The sequence below is a fragment of the Eptesicus fuscus genome, chromosome 5 (assembly GCF_027574615.1).
Source record: "Eptesicus fuscus isolate TK198812 chromosome 5, DD_ASM_mEF_20220401, whole genome shotgun sequence".
Classification (NCBI taxonomy): Eukaryota; Metazoa; Chordata; class Mammalia; order Chiroptera; family Vespertilionidae; genus Eptesicus; species Eptesicus fuscus.
Genome location: NC_072477.1, coordinates 20,405,966 through 20,421,151, shown reverse-complemented (window position 1 = coordinate 20,421,151; position 15,186 = coordinate 20,405,966). Strand labels below are relative to the sequence as shown.

Sequence of the window (15,186 nt, the reverse complement as noted above, 5' to 3'; positions counted from 1 at the left end):
TAAACCCCTTTATAAATCAGGGAGCACTGCGTGTATCCCAGAAGGACACTGAATGGCAGAGGAGCCAGTAGTAGGAAGGAGACCTTACAGTGGTACTGTATTCCCCCTTCATCTTTTGAATTTTGAACCAAAGGAATGTATTATCTACTCAAAAATAAATACATAACATTTATATTAAAAAGAAAAGAAAATGTATGCAAATCCATTTGAGTGGGCGTACCTGTAGGTTCTAGAAAAGAATCCATCATTTTTATCAGGTTTTTCTAAGGTGTCCCCAACCTCAGAAAGGTCTAGAAAGCATTTCACTAGATGACCTGATGACTCATTCCCAGTTCCAGTGTCCTTAATTTGATCAAGTCTGAGAGAAAACAAAGTGAATTCCGGTACTCGTTACACAACAGCCTGGGCTAGATGTACTTGAATCTTACGTTTAATAACGTAGGCTTGCAGGCCCACGTGAGCTGAGCGGGTTGACATGTGAATGCCGGACTTAACATTTTGGATCTCCTATAGTGCAGCCTTCAGAGATCAAGGTAAAAAGAATGACCCCAATCAACCTATTCTCTTAAAACCTTCTTCACTCTCTCCCTGGCTTACACCGCTGCCCCCACCACCCTAAAGACACATCCAGCTTGGGTCAGCTGTTCAGACAACGCATATAAATAAATACAATATGGATATGGATTTTTAAGTGCTGGCCACTATGCCTCTCACGGGGAAGGGAGTGAGAAGGATGGACAATGGAGGTGGGAGATCAGAGGGGACTGGAGATGAAGGAAGCCCAGGCTCACCCAGAGACCTCCGTCTGAATCTCTGAAACCCTCAAGAATCCCCAGGTACAGAAGAGGAAAATGCTTCCTAGGTCTGCAGTGTGGAAGGCTTCTGAGGAGGAGCAATCTAGCAGAGGGATCAAAGCAAGACTGGTTACTGCAGCCAGACTAGCAGCTGAATTGGTCAGAGCAAAGAGAAAGGTCACATGGTTCCAAAAAAGGAGAAGGGAGTGAAGCCATTTAACAAATGGCCCCTGGCTATGGTAAACTTTAATTAACTGCACCATTATAATTCACTTCCAGTCTGGAGTCCCACCCCAACCCACTTTCTCCCTCCCACTCCCTTCCTCCTCTCCCCCAGGTTTCCTTAGTGAATCCCACAGGCTGCCTTTGCCGGGTGCCTCATTATTATAGCTACTGCCTCTCCTGCTCATAATGCACCCAGAAACGGGACCGAAATGGGGAGGGGGGGAGAGGGGGGCAAGCTACACTCTTCTCAGCTCTAATGACAGGCCCCTTTCCCACCTCTGTGCACGAAATCAAAGGTCTTGCAATCCTAAAAGTTCCGGAAGGTAATACTACAGCAATGAAGAGACAGGGGCAGGTCAGCAGGCGCAGATGTGCACACAGGGGCAGATAGCAGGAGATCACCGGGCAGCCCTCGCAGGGCCCACACCCAGACAGGTAACCCACACATCAGGTACAGTTCAATGCTGTGGCCGCACCCACCACTCCTTCTTTCAACGGCGGTTCACTTACACCAGTGACACTCTATCTTTATCCTCAGGCTGCTGAGCTTTACCCATTTTAAGAGTGTGTGCATTGAGAGTGGGGGTTGGGAGCACCTCAGAGGATCTTCCAGGCGAAGCATGCTTGGTTTTTATTAATGAGCTTATGAGAAAAGCCAACCCAGACCTTTAAGTGAAATGTGTGATTGGTAGCCAGGCAAGGATGGGTTTTAGAATTAACTCTTCCTACAGTCTGCTATGCATTATCACCCCAAGTTAATTACCCCTGAGGATGAAAATAGGTTTCATGACTCATAAGCACCAATACAACACTTGGCAGCAGATGAAAATGCAAGGACACATTTGCAGTAAGCTGACACGAATATCTATTTATATGTGGGGAGATTCTTAAAGAGGTGAGCCAGGCACCTCCCATGCACCAAGACTAAGAGGCTGCAGCAGACCCATCAACTGCCATTTATACACACACACACACACACACACACACACACACACACACACACAGAGTCATGGTTTCCACTACTTCAGTGATGGTGGTGGCAAGGCAGGAACAGAAACTAAAAGGGTGTTATTAACAGCAAGCCCCAACACCAACCCAACCTCCACACCTCCACACCGGTGATGTTCTGGGCTAACCCGTGATTTGTTTTTCCCCAAACGAGCCCGCACCCATACCATCTCCCTACCCTCCTGCTCCCTCTTCGTTGGGAGGGGCCAAAAGTCTTCCTTTATTGCTTATTTCTTGGTGGGAACTGTCCTGGCTCAGCTTGCCCCAACCAGGAATGGGGTGTGGCAAGGAATGGATTTCAGATCAGATGCTGGTTGTTTTGCTTCCTCCCTCCTGTTCTCTGCGCTTGTTCCATTTGCCTCCCAGGGAAGTACAAGGTTCACACCAGGGTTGTTTGCCTTCCCCAGCTCTGGGAGAGCTCCAGACTGGACCCTGCCAAGGGGGCTCAAAGCTCCCAAGGACACTCCTGTTCCCCAGTCCCCTTCCCCACCCCTGTATACCTCACAAATGCCACCAGAAAGCTGATTAGAAAAATAACTGCATTTCTTCACCAGGGGAATGGGTTTTATTTGGTAGCATAAGTGACCTTTATTCAGGAACTGGGTTTGGGGTTTTTTTTTTCTCTTCCTCTCACCCCACAACTTTCTTCTAACCAGCTAAGTGTCCTGTCTTTAGAAATACTTGTCAAAAAGGGAGGAAAGAAAAACGTGTAATGAATGAGGTGAAATTGCTTTCCCAATGCATCAGCTGAAAGCTCCTGGCTTAATAGTACATGCATTTGTTTCCAGTTGCCCACACCTCTCCTGCCTCCATTGATGGCTCTCAGCTCTGTGGCATTTTTGCTTTAAATGTGCCAATACAGTGATTTCTGCCACATCTAAGAGGCAAAGCACCATAGATGCTCCCCTCCCTCCCCCCATACACGCATGCACACCTTGCACAAGTCATAATGCATTGGGTATCAGTATACACTCATGGCCACAAGGCAAGGCACCAAAAAGCATTCCTAACTGCCATTTGCAGCTGAGGCAGGGTGCATCCAGGAGAAAATAGAAATGCTGAAGAGTAAACAGAAACTGCTTAGTCAGCAACTGTCCCTGCCCCAGAGGTGAATGTAAATAGCCTGGTACTGAGAGGGGAGGGGCAGCCAGCCAGCACAGGGCCTTCCACAGATGCCAGCTCCGAGAGCTTTCAAAGGCACCAGCACTTGTGTTCTAGTTGGAGGTGGGGAGTGTCCCCTGTGTTGGAACTGTGTGGCCTACCCCTAGAAAAACACACTTGCAGACGCAGGGCAGAATTAATATCAATTGAATTTATTACAAGTTACTAAGCTCCAAGGCACATTACAGTGTTCTGTTAACTACAGAAATGTATAAAGGACAAACAGAGCAAATTCTCCATGTCTAGCATTTCGCTCTACTGTTCAAAAGCATCCGTGCATCAATAAAGCAAAAACAAAACAACACGTGAAGATCCAACACATTCAGGTCAGTAGAAACAAACCCAAACATTTTCCCTCACAAACTTGCAACAAAAAACACCCCGCCCCCCCAGCATCCCCTTTACCATTTTTGCAAACAAAACAGAAAAACAAAAAACAAAACAGAACAACTTAAAGTGAAGACTTCAACACTTGGGGCTGTTTAGAAAGAAGCTGTCACCATTTTATAGCATCTTTTTTTTTTTTTTTTTTTTTTTTTTAGGCAGCAACACTGGCCTTGGCAAAAAAAAAAACAAAAAGTCATTTTCTTTTATGTTTTTTCCTTTTAGAGAGTGCGTTAACATTTACAAAAATACACACCAGCAGCAGTGTTGCTAAGGGCTATTAATTCTGTACCTAGGCAAACACCCTGCCACCAAATAAATGCTAACCAATATGATGCAAATGACCCAACCAATATTATACTGCTCAACACAAACCAGCTTATCCTTCAAATGAAGAAGTTACATACCTTAGTTTCAAAATATAGAAACATACGACGAAAATAATGTCTATACATAAGACTAACTTTTTGCAGTTTTGTTATATTCACAATTCTACATCTCGGGGGGCGAGGGAAGAGAGGATAGATGTGGAGAGGGGAGGGGCCCTCTGGATTGGAGAGGAGCTGGTCTAGGTCAAAGGAGGTGGCTGTCTTGTGGTTCAAGGGTCTCTCTCCTTTTTCACTTTAACATCCCCAGCTAAGATCGTTGCGATTTCGCCCTGCATGAAGGCCCAAGGTACATTCGACCCAACTAGGGGGCATTTCTCTCCACTGGGGCAGTACACCTCGCCGGTGGCTCCCTGGGCCTTGATACTCTCTCTTGAGCAAGGGAAGCAGAATTTGTGGCTGGGGACGGATGGGCACTGAACGAAATGCGTGTCCTCCAAACGTTCGTGGCAAATAGTACAGCAGAGAGGCCCGCTGTTGGCCATAGGGGAATCCGGAATGTTTTGGGGGTGCACTTGGTCCATGCCTGGGTGGGTGCTGGGCGGCGGGGGCGCCACCTGCAAATTCAGGTCCCCGTTCCGTGAGGCCAAGCGGCGCTGCCCAGGCACAGAGGCCGGCGACACCGGGCTGCTGCTGTTGCGCCTCGCAGACGCAGTGGTGGAGTGGACGGAACTGCCATCCTTGGGCGAGTGCGCAGTGCCCAGAGTGTCTGCCACCGACATGAGGGCGGCCATGGGGGACGGACCGTTCTGAGGGGCTGACTCAGGCGGGGTGGTCCGGTTGGAGTGGGGTCCCAGGGGTGGAGGCGGCGGGGGTGGACCGCCAGCCGCGTGCCCCGGCGCTGCAAAGCCCCCGGCCGACATGGTGAGCTTCAGTGCCTCGCTCTGGTTCGCCATCCACTGCTGCCTCTGCTGTTCCTCCCCCATCTTCAGCGGGCCCTCGGCGGAGTCGGGAGGCTCGGGGGATGCCTTTCTCTTGCGCAGGCTGGAAGCCGCACCCCGGCCCGAGGGGGTGGCCGGCGGCAGGGCCCCGGTCCCCGGGGGTGCACTCGGGGCGCGGCTCAGACTCACCAGCGCGGTGGGCAACATGGGGCAGCTGGCGTCCAGGTAGGGCTGGGGCAGCATGTCGGCACCGGGCACGCCCTCCTTGAAGAAGCGCACGGCCTCGGGCAGGAGGTCTCCCAGTAGGCGCCAGTCCCCGGATCCGTGCTTCTTCTCGTACTCCAGGTACTTGAAGCCGGAGGAGAGACCCCGGCCGAAGTCCTTCATGCAGTCCTGGTACATCTGCTTGGCCACCCCCGATGCGCTGGAGTACACGTTGCCCGAGCCCGTGGGGTACTCAATAAACAGCTTCAACTCGTAGTCCATGCCGGGCTTGGAGACAGCGTCGAAGGCGAAGACGCGGCCCAGCAGCGAGTGGTCCTTCTTGAAGCGCACCTCGTAGGGCGTGCAGCCGGCCAGCGTGAGCAGCGTGTCGCGGACCATCTTGGGCTTGTTGGCCCACTCCTCCGCGCGGTTGCGCAGGCTTTCGCTCAGCTCCGCCAGGGCCTCGGCGTTCCGCTGTTTCTCCTTCAGCTCTCGCTCCTGGTCCGTGCTTGACACCGAGCCGGGTCTTTTGCCGCCAGCACCCACGCCCACCTCGGCCACCGACACCGAGGTCGAAGACGTCGCGGAGGAAGACGTGGCAGAGACGCCCGGCGCGCCCCCAAGACAAGCCGGGCCCCCGGGGGCCCCGGGGGGCGCAGGTGTCGGGGGCCCACGGCTGCCCAGGCCGTGGGGTGGCGGTGGGGGCAGCACGGCGGCGCTGGCCGGGCCATTAAGCAGCGTCTGCGGCAGCAAGTTGGGGGGCACGGTAAGCTGTGGGCCTCCGCCACCCCCAGAGTTGGGCAACCCCGACACTAGCCCGCTGTGCGTCCCACGCCGAGATGCCACCGACGCCGACGAAGACGAGTTGGGGCTCTGGCGGTTCAGTTCCGGAGGTCCCTCTTCCGAGGCCGGCTTGGGGAAGCCGTTGGGGCCCCCCAGGCCATTGGGCAGCCGCGCGGCGTGGCTGCTGCTCCCCAGGCTCACCGGTGGCGGCGGGTACTCGAAGCGGCTGCGCTGTTCCACCGCGGCGGCGGCGGCGGCGGCGGCGGCAGCGCTCAGGCCGTAGCGCTCCAGGCCGGACGGGGCCGCCAGCACCGCAGGTTTGCTGGAACCGTCAACGTGGTTCAGCTGCGGCTGCGGCTGCTGCTGCTGTGGCTGCTGCTGTGCAGCGGCCGCGGCCGCCGCTGCTGCTGCCGCCGCCGCCTCCTTAGCCGACAGGGCCACCGTCTTGACCCCGACGGGCGGCGGGGGCCCGGGGGAGCGGCCGTCCTGGAAGCAGCCATGCGCCCGCTTCAGCTGGCGCGCGGTCTCGATCACGAACTCGATGCGATCGGCGCCCTCGTAGTTTACGCAACCGCGGCATACGGGTTCCGAGAAGTCCCAGATCATGGCCCAGGGCATACGAGGCAGGTCGCACAGGTAGCAAGATTGTCTCCGGGACGAGGACACCTGCGCCGCCGACATGATGCCAGCCCTGGGGAAGGTGGGCCCCCGCCCGGGCTGTCTCCGCGGAGCCTTCTCCTCGGGGAGGACTGGCCGGCTGGGGAGTGAGTCCGGCTGCGGGGGAGCGAGGGGGGGCGAGAAAGTTCTGCCCCTGTGGCTGGAGGGAGCGCGAGTCTCCACCGCCGGCGCAGTACTTCTCCTCGGGGGCTCCGCCACCCGGGCGGCGGACGAATTCAGCCCGCTCCTCGCCCCCACCTCCTACTGCGGCTGTCTCGTCCGGAGGGGAGCTCGGGCGCCTTCTTCCTGGTGCGGCGGACTCGAGCTGGAAGCTCCAGGCCCGGGGGGAGGGGGCGAGGGTGCCCGGTGCCGGCCGCTGTTGGCTCTTGGCCCCCTCCCCGGAGTGGCTGGTGGGTGGAAGCTCGAAAGGAACTCTCTTCCTCTCCCTGGAGGGTCCCCCCTACGAGCTGCGTCCTCTCCCCGCCAGGCTCCCTGGGGCGAGGGCTAGAGGGTTCAGTGCCACCCGGTGCCCGGGTCCAATCTTGCTGAAGTCGCGGCTTTCCTGGAGGGCCGGGGCAGGGAGGGGGTGAGAACCGAGAGAGGAGACTCGCCCCTCCGCAGCGTCGGCTGTTCCGCTGGCGGCTGCTGGACTTGCACGGCCACAGCTTCCAGGACGCACAAGAGCAGAGAGGAGCGCTCGCACGCAGGCTCCCGCCGCCCCCAGACCAGGCCGGCGCCCGGGCCGCCGCGGCTGGCGGCGCTCACGTTGGCTGCAGGGCACTCGCGCGGCGCCTGGGCACGGGTCGCATCCCTTCCCGCTTGCACTCGCCCGGAATGTGGGGTTGTGATTGTTACTCTACGTTCCGGAGGCGCGACTCGGCGCTCCCGCTCGCGCTGCGGCTCGCGCTGTCCCCGGCTTGGCCGCGCGGGATGCCGCCCGGGCGGAGCGCTGACGTCACCACCATGCTCTGCACCAGTTCTTCCCCCCCGCCCCCCCCCTTCCCTTTACACTTCCTCTGTCTGTGGAGCCCACTTGTTGCTCGAGAAAGGCGCATGCGCGGCAGGACGCCCAGATTCCTCCCTGTCGGCCCCTCCTCCGCGCCTCCGCCCTCCCCTCCCCCCTCGCCGTGTGTGTGTACAACAGCTGAGGCTCGACGAGCTAATGCTGGAAGTCCAGGGTTGGGGGTGGAAATTAAACAAGACGATGACCTTTCCTTTCCTCGCCTGGCTTTCCCGAGTAAAAACGCATTTAAAAACCACAAGCTCATTTCCGATCTCGCTTCCCACCCAACCTCGGGCAGTGAATTTAAATGTCCTGTTTCGAATTTTCGCTGTGAATTTCATATAGAGTATTACCCATTTCATCTGCAATCAAACCTCCCACACCCCCCCGCCGCCCCCCCGCGGCATGGCTATTACATTCATTGCTAACAACTAATGCTGAAACACCTGCAAAATTCGCTGTTTTCCATTCTTCCAGAATCTGCCTTTTCGACTTCTTTTTGTGTACTAGTCTAGGAACCTGAGCTTCAACGACGGAGCTAAATGAATTCAGGGTGAGCTACCCCTCCCCCCCAGCCGCAGTCTAAAAATTTTGGCTGGATGTCTAAAGAAGCTACGAGCACCCGGAGGCCTTTAAGGAAAACAGTCAACTGGCTGCGCACAGCTGCAGCTGGGGGCAGGGAGGGAGAGCTGCCGGAGAGGCCAAACAGGTGAGTGGTTTTTACGGGTTTGATGAAAGAAGGTAGGGGCCGCATTTAATAATACTGATATCTCTTTGTAAAGCACAGCACAATTTACAGAGTTATTTCTCACGTGCTGTGATTTCATTCCAGGGTGCCCAGAAGGCTGAGCAAGACCATGATTTCTTTTCTGCTACAGGATCACTGCTCCTCATATTGCTTATTGCAGAACAGATTATTTTGCTCTTAGCTGTCGTTGGGGCATTTCAACTGATTCTTTTAAGTATTGGGTCTGGGAGTGTCTTTTGTTGTTATTTTGCCTCTTTCCCCTCATAAAAACTGAGATAATCCTGGGTAGGGATGGAGAAAGGGAGGCAATATAGGAAATTCAGGCTCTGGAGTCTGGCAGACCAGGATGGAATTTCCTTTTCATCACTTACAGTAAGACCTCACTTAACATCATCAATAGGTTCTATGGCCTTAAGCAAAACCAAGTTTACCATAGGCTGTTATAAATGAGAGTTAGGTTCCTACAGTACTTCTTTATCACTGTTAGGAAGAAATGACTTTGAAAGCAATGTCTTTATTGGAGGACCTGCTGTACTGGCTTTGTGACCTTGAACTAGTTACTTATCTTCACATAACCTCACACCTGCAAAATGGGATAATAGCTCCCAACATATTAAAACTGTTTGAAATTTCATTTTGTTTCTTGTCACAATAGGAGGTAAGTCACTGAGACTTGCTGTGAGCCAGACGCTGGTAGGTGGTTTACTTGTATCATCATTAAACCCTCAATATTATCTACAGGTAGATTCTATTATTAACTCTGATTTATAGGCTCAGAAAGTTAAGAGGTTAAATAACTTGCTGAAGGTCACGTGGCCATTAGAGAGGGAGCTGAGATCTGAATCCAGTAAATCTAATTTGAGAGGTGACTTTGACAAGCTTGGGTTCTCAGAGGTGATTTGGGGTGCTCAAAATTTCCATCAGCCCTCCTCCCTTATTCTTTATTACATACAATCTCCTGTAAAGTACTATGCAAATACACCTTTATAGCCAACTCCAATCCTCTCCTTCCAAAGAGATTGAGCCACTGAGTTCTTCCAAATACAGAAGTTGTGGATCTGCCACAGACTGTAACATAAATTACCATACAGTATGCAGAGCACAGTGTCAGGCTTATAGGAAGCTGTTGGTAAGTATTGTGTATTATTAGTATTGATATTAATGTTAGTACTATTGCTAGTTAACAGGTTAAAGTACTTTGCAAATTACATAAACTGTAAAGAACATTGTTCTTACTATTACTACTAATTGTAATAAAGTTCAGTTGAAGCAGCAAGAAGTATTTATTTTTATTTTGACCTTCAGAGCCTATTCCCCATCCAGCACTCCCCAGCACCCAACCTCCCACTCATTCTGGGCCCTAGGTTCGAAGGAAGAGGCGTTTTTAAGGATAGGGAGAAAGGGGAGAGTAAGAGCCCTAGGGAGCCCCTCTTTCATCTCAAAGCAGCCAGATTTCTGTTTTTGCAAAACAGTGAGCTCACTGTGCACTCCCCAACAATAATAAACGTTCCCTGGCCTGGCTGGCTCTGGGCAGTGATTCCTCTGCAAAGAGCCGCTCCAGGAACCTTGCCTCACCCTCCCAGACTTCAGCCCTCCCCACACCACAGCTACCCTGGAGTGAGTCAAAACATAGGGCTGGGAAATGGAGTGACAGCCCCATCAGCCCAAAACTCAGGGCTCTTTGCTTTGGCTAGACTGGTCTCCCCATTTCTTTACATTAATATTTGTACAGCCCATCCCTTTATTAAACCAAAAATACTGAGGATTAGCAACTTAGCCCCAACCCTATCTAGCCAGGCTGCTAGAGAAAGCAAGTTGGATTCTCTCATAGTGTTATGTTTGGTATGTGCATACACGTCTCCATCTCCTTGTCTGTCTTCGTCTTCCCTGTTACTAAAGGATACACACACACACACACACACACACACACACACACACGAGGTATCTTTAGACACACCAAGTTAGAAATAAACATGCATTTAAACAAACTTCCATTAAAGTCTCCTAACTGTTTAATTTAAAAAGCATAGCTCTCTTGATACCCTTCCTGCCCCCCCCCCCAAAAAAAAAAAAACACAAAACAACACAGCATCATTTATGGAGGTAAATTTTGTCTCAATTGCTTGTCTGAGATGGCCCTGTTTAGGGATGTGCCAGGGATTGTGAGAGGGAAGAACATCGATGTTTTGGGGAGAGATTGTCCCTGAATCCCACATGACAATGCTGTGTCCACAGTGGGAAGGAACGGGCCAGTGGGAGAACCAGAGGGGCTGCTCAACTTAAGACATCAGGTGGAGCGAGAGGGACTATTCTGGCGCTGGGGTCGAGAGGCCAGCAGAGCCAAGACTCAGCCAGGAGCAAGAGGAAAGGCCTGCCGTCCTCCCTTAAGGTCTTTTCTATGGTGACTGTCTCCCCTCAGCTTGCGATCTGAGCTGGCACCCTTAGAGAACCCTGCTCTTAACTGGAACACGAGGTCAGCTCTCCACTTGGCCTTTCTGGAGGCCACAACCCGGCATTAGGGGTGAGAAGGTCGCAGCGCACCCAGGCACTTCTAAGCTCCCTGCAATCTCTCTCCTCCTCCCGCCCCCGCCCGTTTGTGGCCGAGATGGATCTGGCGGGGGACTCAGGCCTGGCATCCCTGCAGCCAGCTGGCTGGGTCTTCGAGGAGGCCCGGGCTGAACCTCGCGTCACCCCCGCTGCAACGCGCGCTGCCAAGCGCTCGGGCAAGAGAAAGCCCTTTTTTGGTAACACTCAGCCCTGCCCTAAGCGGGACCCGGTTCTCCTGCCCGCTAGAGCTAGAGCCGCCTCCCGCCACAGCGGCCTCGGAGCAGATGAAAACAAACGTCTGGGTTGGGCGCTCCTCCGGTCTCTCTAAGGGCCCCCACCCCGGTTGCCAGGCACGCCCGAGGCTGTGGGGGTGAGGGAATCGAGTCAGCATGGTAATTTACACATTTCCTCCGGGGCGGGTTCGGGGGCGGAAGTACTTGCCGTTTCCTAAAGGATTAATTCTGGTATTAAAATTTTTTAAAAAGTATTAGCTTAGGCCAGGACGTAGGGTTACGCAAGAGCCACTCGACCGTGAAATCCCAGGAACAACGTGATTCGCCCAGAACCTCCGGGGAGGGGACACGGCGCCACCCGCTAAGACCTGCCCAGCCTGGGGCGCGCGGGCCGCCGGGCGCTCCCTTCAAAACTGGGTGGAAGGAAAAGGAGGACGTGGTGGTTGGTGCTGGCGCAGCGGCCGCAGCGAGAGATCAGATCGCTGACTGCTCTCTTCCTGAAGGGGCGGGAAGCAGAGCAGGGGAGTGAAGAGACGCGGGGCGGGGGTAGGGGGGGGGTGGGGGGAGGAGAATCAGGGGGAGTCGCGTCTGGTTCCTGCTTCCTCCCCGCTTCCCTTCCTTGCCAACGTGCCGGGGCACGGGGGAGCCCAGCGCTGTCCTCAGCAAAAGCTGATTTTTTTTTTTTTTTTTAGATCCAAAAATAAAGCAGCCCTGGAATGAGCCTCCCAGGGATCAGGCTTAGAGGAAGCTCCAGACAAGGGTGCTATTCACTGACCCGGTTGGGTTAAAACAAACACCCACACTCCAAGAAGGGGGGTAGCTGGGAAGGAGGGCTTGGAGGGCCAGAGTGGGTGGAGAGCCTGGCAGGGACTGGCAAGGCCACAGGTGCACAGACCCAGGGACCCTCCACCCCACCCCACCCCGCAGGCTCATGGGCCTCGGCAGGGTGCAGGAGTGCCAGTGGGCTCCCAGCGGCCCGCACCAGAGTTGGGGATTTCCACCATCCAGCTTCGGAGACCCGTCGCCGCCGGCGCTTTCCTGCTGGGGCCGCCAGAAGGCGGGGCCTCAGAACGGGAAGCCCTCCCAGCGGCCTCAAGGTCCCTTGGTCAAGCCTGTTACAGGCGGGCAGGGATCGCTGCAGTCCCTGGTTGGGGTGGACGGACCAGGACCTCCAAATATTTTGACTTGCCTGAGCTAGGCAGTTCAACCCGAAACTCAGGATAAAGGGAGGAAGGGAGGGCACTTAGGACTGAGTACATATTTACATTAACCTGGTTCAACTTGGAGGTGGCTGACCCTAAACAGCTGTTTGACCTTGAGAGCAAATGACTTGAACTTTCGTTGGTTTCTTAGTCTGTAAAATGGGAATAATTACACTGCCTCCTTTGCCTGACTCATTGGTCTGTGTGAAAAATACAGTATTATAATGTACTTAATCAAATGTAAGAGATTATTATGAACAATGTAATGACCAACATTTGTCTAGAGCTCTGAAGTGCATTCCCAGACATTATCTCACCAATCCCCACAGCAGCCCTGTGAGGTAGGTGTTACTTTCATCACTCTCCAGTATAGGTGAGGAAAGCAGGTCCAGAGCTGGTCAACAATTACTGGAAACCAGGTTCTCTGGCTCTAAACCCAGCATTCTTTCTTCTACCTCGCCGGTTGCTAGCTTTTTTTTTTTTTTTTTTCCTTTTTTGGTGGTGGTGGTGGTGGTGGTGATGGTGAGGGGAAAGATCCCAGATGCCTCTATGAAATGGCAAGAAAGTTAAATGCCTCTCTCTACAGGAGTGTACAGATGAGGAATGCCAGTGCCATCCCAACAGATAGAAGATTATGCACAAACTAGCACCAGTTGTTTTGGAGTTAAAATCAATTATCATTTAGCTTTGAGTAAAATTGTGTAGCCATGCTTTCCTGGCATCCCCTGAGACTTCTCTCTCCCTAGGTAGAAGTGATGGAGAAAAATCTGAAGCTCTAGAACACACTGAAGCATTTAGGAACTTTAGTGAATTGCTCTTATTGGGGATGACTGCATCTTACTTTATTTTTTAAAATATTTTTATTGATTTTTAGAGAGAGAGGAAGGGAGGAGAGAGAAACATTGATCGGCTGCCTCCTGCACACCTCCTACCGGGAATGGAGCTAGCAACCTGGGCATGCATGTGCCCTTACTGGAATCAAACTGGCAACCTTTTGGTGCACAGGAGGGTGCCTAACCAACTGAGCCATACCTGCCGGGGCGGGATGACTGCATTTCAGATGTCCACACCTAACGAGGACCCAGGGCTAAGTGAGGAGGGGTAGGAGGAAAGTGGACAGGGTGCATTTATGATGGAAGGAACCTCTTCCCAGACCCGGAGGTCATATCACACAAGTAACAACCCTTTGTTCTCACCGAATTCAGGTCATATCTACTGTGCGCACACCCACCGTCCTACACTTGAGCTGGAGACCACTTGATGACTATGGCACGCTGCTGCCCTCAAAGCATTTCCAGCCTAGGGGAGGCCTATAACTCTTGACAGTCAAACTCTGGGCAGTCAAACGTAGCTCAGTTGGTTAGAGCATCATCTTGATATGCCAAGGCCACAGGTTAGATCCTGGTCAGGGCACCTACAAGAATAAACCATGCCTAAACCGGTTTGGCTCAATGGATAGAGCGTCGGTCTGCGGACTGAAAGGTCCCAGGTTCGATTCCGGTCAAGGGCATGTACATTGGCTGCGGGCACATCCCTGGTAGGGAGGTGTGCAGGAGGCAGCTGGTCGATGATTCTCTCTCATCGATGTTTCTAGCTCTCTATCCCTCTCCCTTCCTCTCTGTAAAAAAAAAAAAAAAAAAAAGAATAAACCAATGACTGCATAAATGAGTGGAACAAATCAATATTTCTCTTCCCCCCCCCCTTATCTCTCTCAAATCAATAAATTATTAAAAAAAAAAACTGGCTTACCTATCATTGGAGCTAAAAGTCGAGGGAGCAGGTGGCCTCCAACCCTGACTCCTCTAGAGAACCACCATGCTTTAACCTGAATTTCCCTCTCTGGCCAGATCCAGAGGATTTAAGTCTGATGTGTCCCCAGTGGGTGTAAAACTAATTCTCATCACGTACATTTTGTTTCAAAGCTAAACCTTGGCTGCCAGATGGCCTGGTGGGCTTCCATTCCCAACTCCTTACCTTGGGCTTTTCCATTTGCCATCCATTCAGTTATTAAAGTAGAGAGCACTTTCTCAGTCCTGGGGATTTAATGATCAGCTAAGCCAAATTAGCTCCAGCCCCAAAATCTAGAAGCTTCCATTTACTTCTAGGTATCCTAGTTTCCTGATGCAATAGCCCAAAAGTCACTAGAGGCACTTATTCAACACTCCCACCAGCCACATGACTGACTTAGAGCAATCTATTTATTCTGTCTGGGCCTCAACTTCCTTACCTGTCAAGTGTTGATGTTAAAACCTATTCTCCTTACTTCAGGGGCTTACTGTAAAAACTCTGTATGCTAATGCCTAGGGCTTTAGAAAGGTGGCCATTGTCAAGAACCTCTTCCAGCACTAAGCCCTTCTAGTTAAAAAAAAAAAAAAAAAAAAAATAGCTGGAAAGGGAGGCTGATGCTGAGGCCTGTCCACACTCTTCATCTTGCCCTTGGTGGGTTTCTTCCTGAGATGGCCAGCCTAGCTTCTCTGTTCTTCTAGGCTGAAGGACAAAGGAGCAGTGACTACCTTGTACCTAAGCGCTAGAGAGAGACAATAGTAAGGCTAGGCTGTCTCCTCCTCATCTCTCCTAGAGGGCCAGGACCGTGTGTCCCCAAATCTCTGGTGGTGCTGACGATTGGAGCAGTTGGATCTATTTGGGGCTGTTACTTTCTTGTTTTGGTCAATTTAGAAAGAAAAGAGGCAATGACCTCTTCTTTAAAAAACAAAACGAGGCAGGAAGTGTGCTTCGCCTGAGTGGCAGGGACTAAGGGTGTAATTACAGGTTTTTTGTTCAGCATTTTCATGTAATTAAATCCAAAGGAAAGCGAGAGCCTGGCCTAGGCTTCTTGGATGCAAGGTAGACAAGAGGGGCGTGTGTGTGTGTGTGTGTGTGTGTGTGTGTGTGTGTGTGTGTGTGTTTGCGCGCTGGGATGGGGAGAAGAGGCAGGAGGTGAGAAATGGATTTGCTTTTCAGGCTGAGAAG

The 15,186-nt window shown here is 52.6% G+C and overlaps 1 protein-coding gene across 1 annotated transcript; it reads right to left on the bottom strand.

Annotated features, from left to right (window-relative positions):
- Positions 1-3,319: 3,319 nt before the first annotated feature.
- Positions 3,320-7,411, bottom strand: IRF2BPL (interferon regulatory factor 2 binding protein like). The gene has a single exon (XM_008138798.3). It carries the CDS (start codon positions 6,505-6,507, stop codon positions 4,171-4,173), a length of 2,337 nt encoding a protein of 778 aa, XP_008137020.1. The 5' UTR covers positions 6,508-7,411; the 3' UTR covers positions 3,320-4,170.
- Between the last annotated feature and the right edge of the window lie 7,775 nt (positions 7,412-15,186).

Coding starts and splice junctions, on each gene's coding strand:
- IRF2BPL (XM_008138798.3), bottom strand. CDS start 6,507: ATGTCGGCGGCGCAGGTGTCCTCGTCCCGGAGACAATCTTGCTACCTG.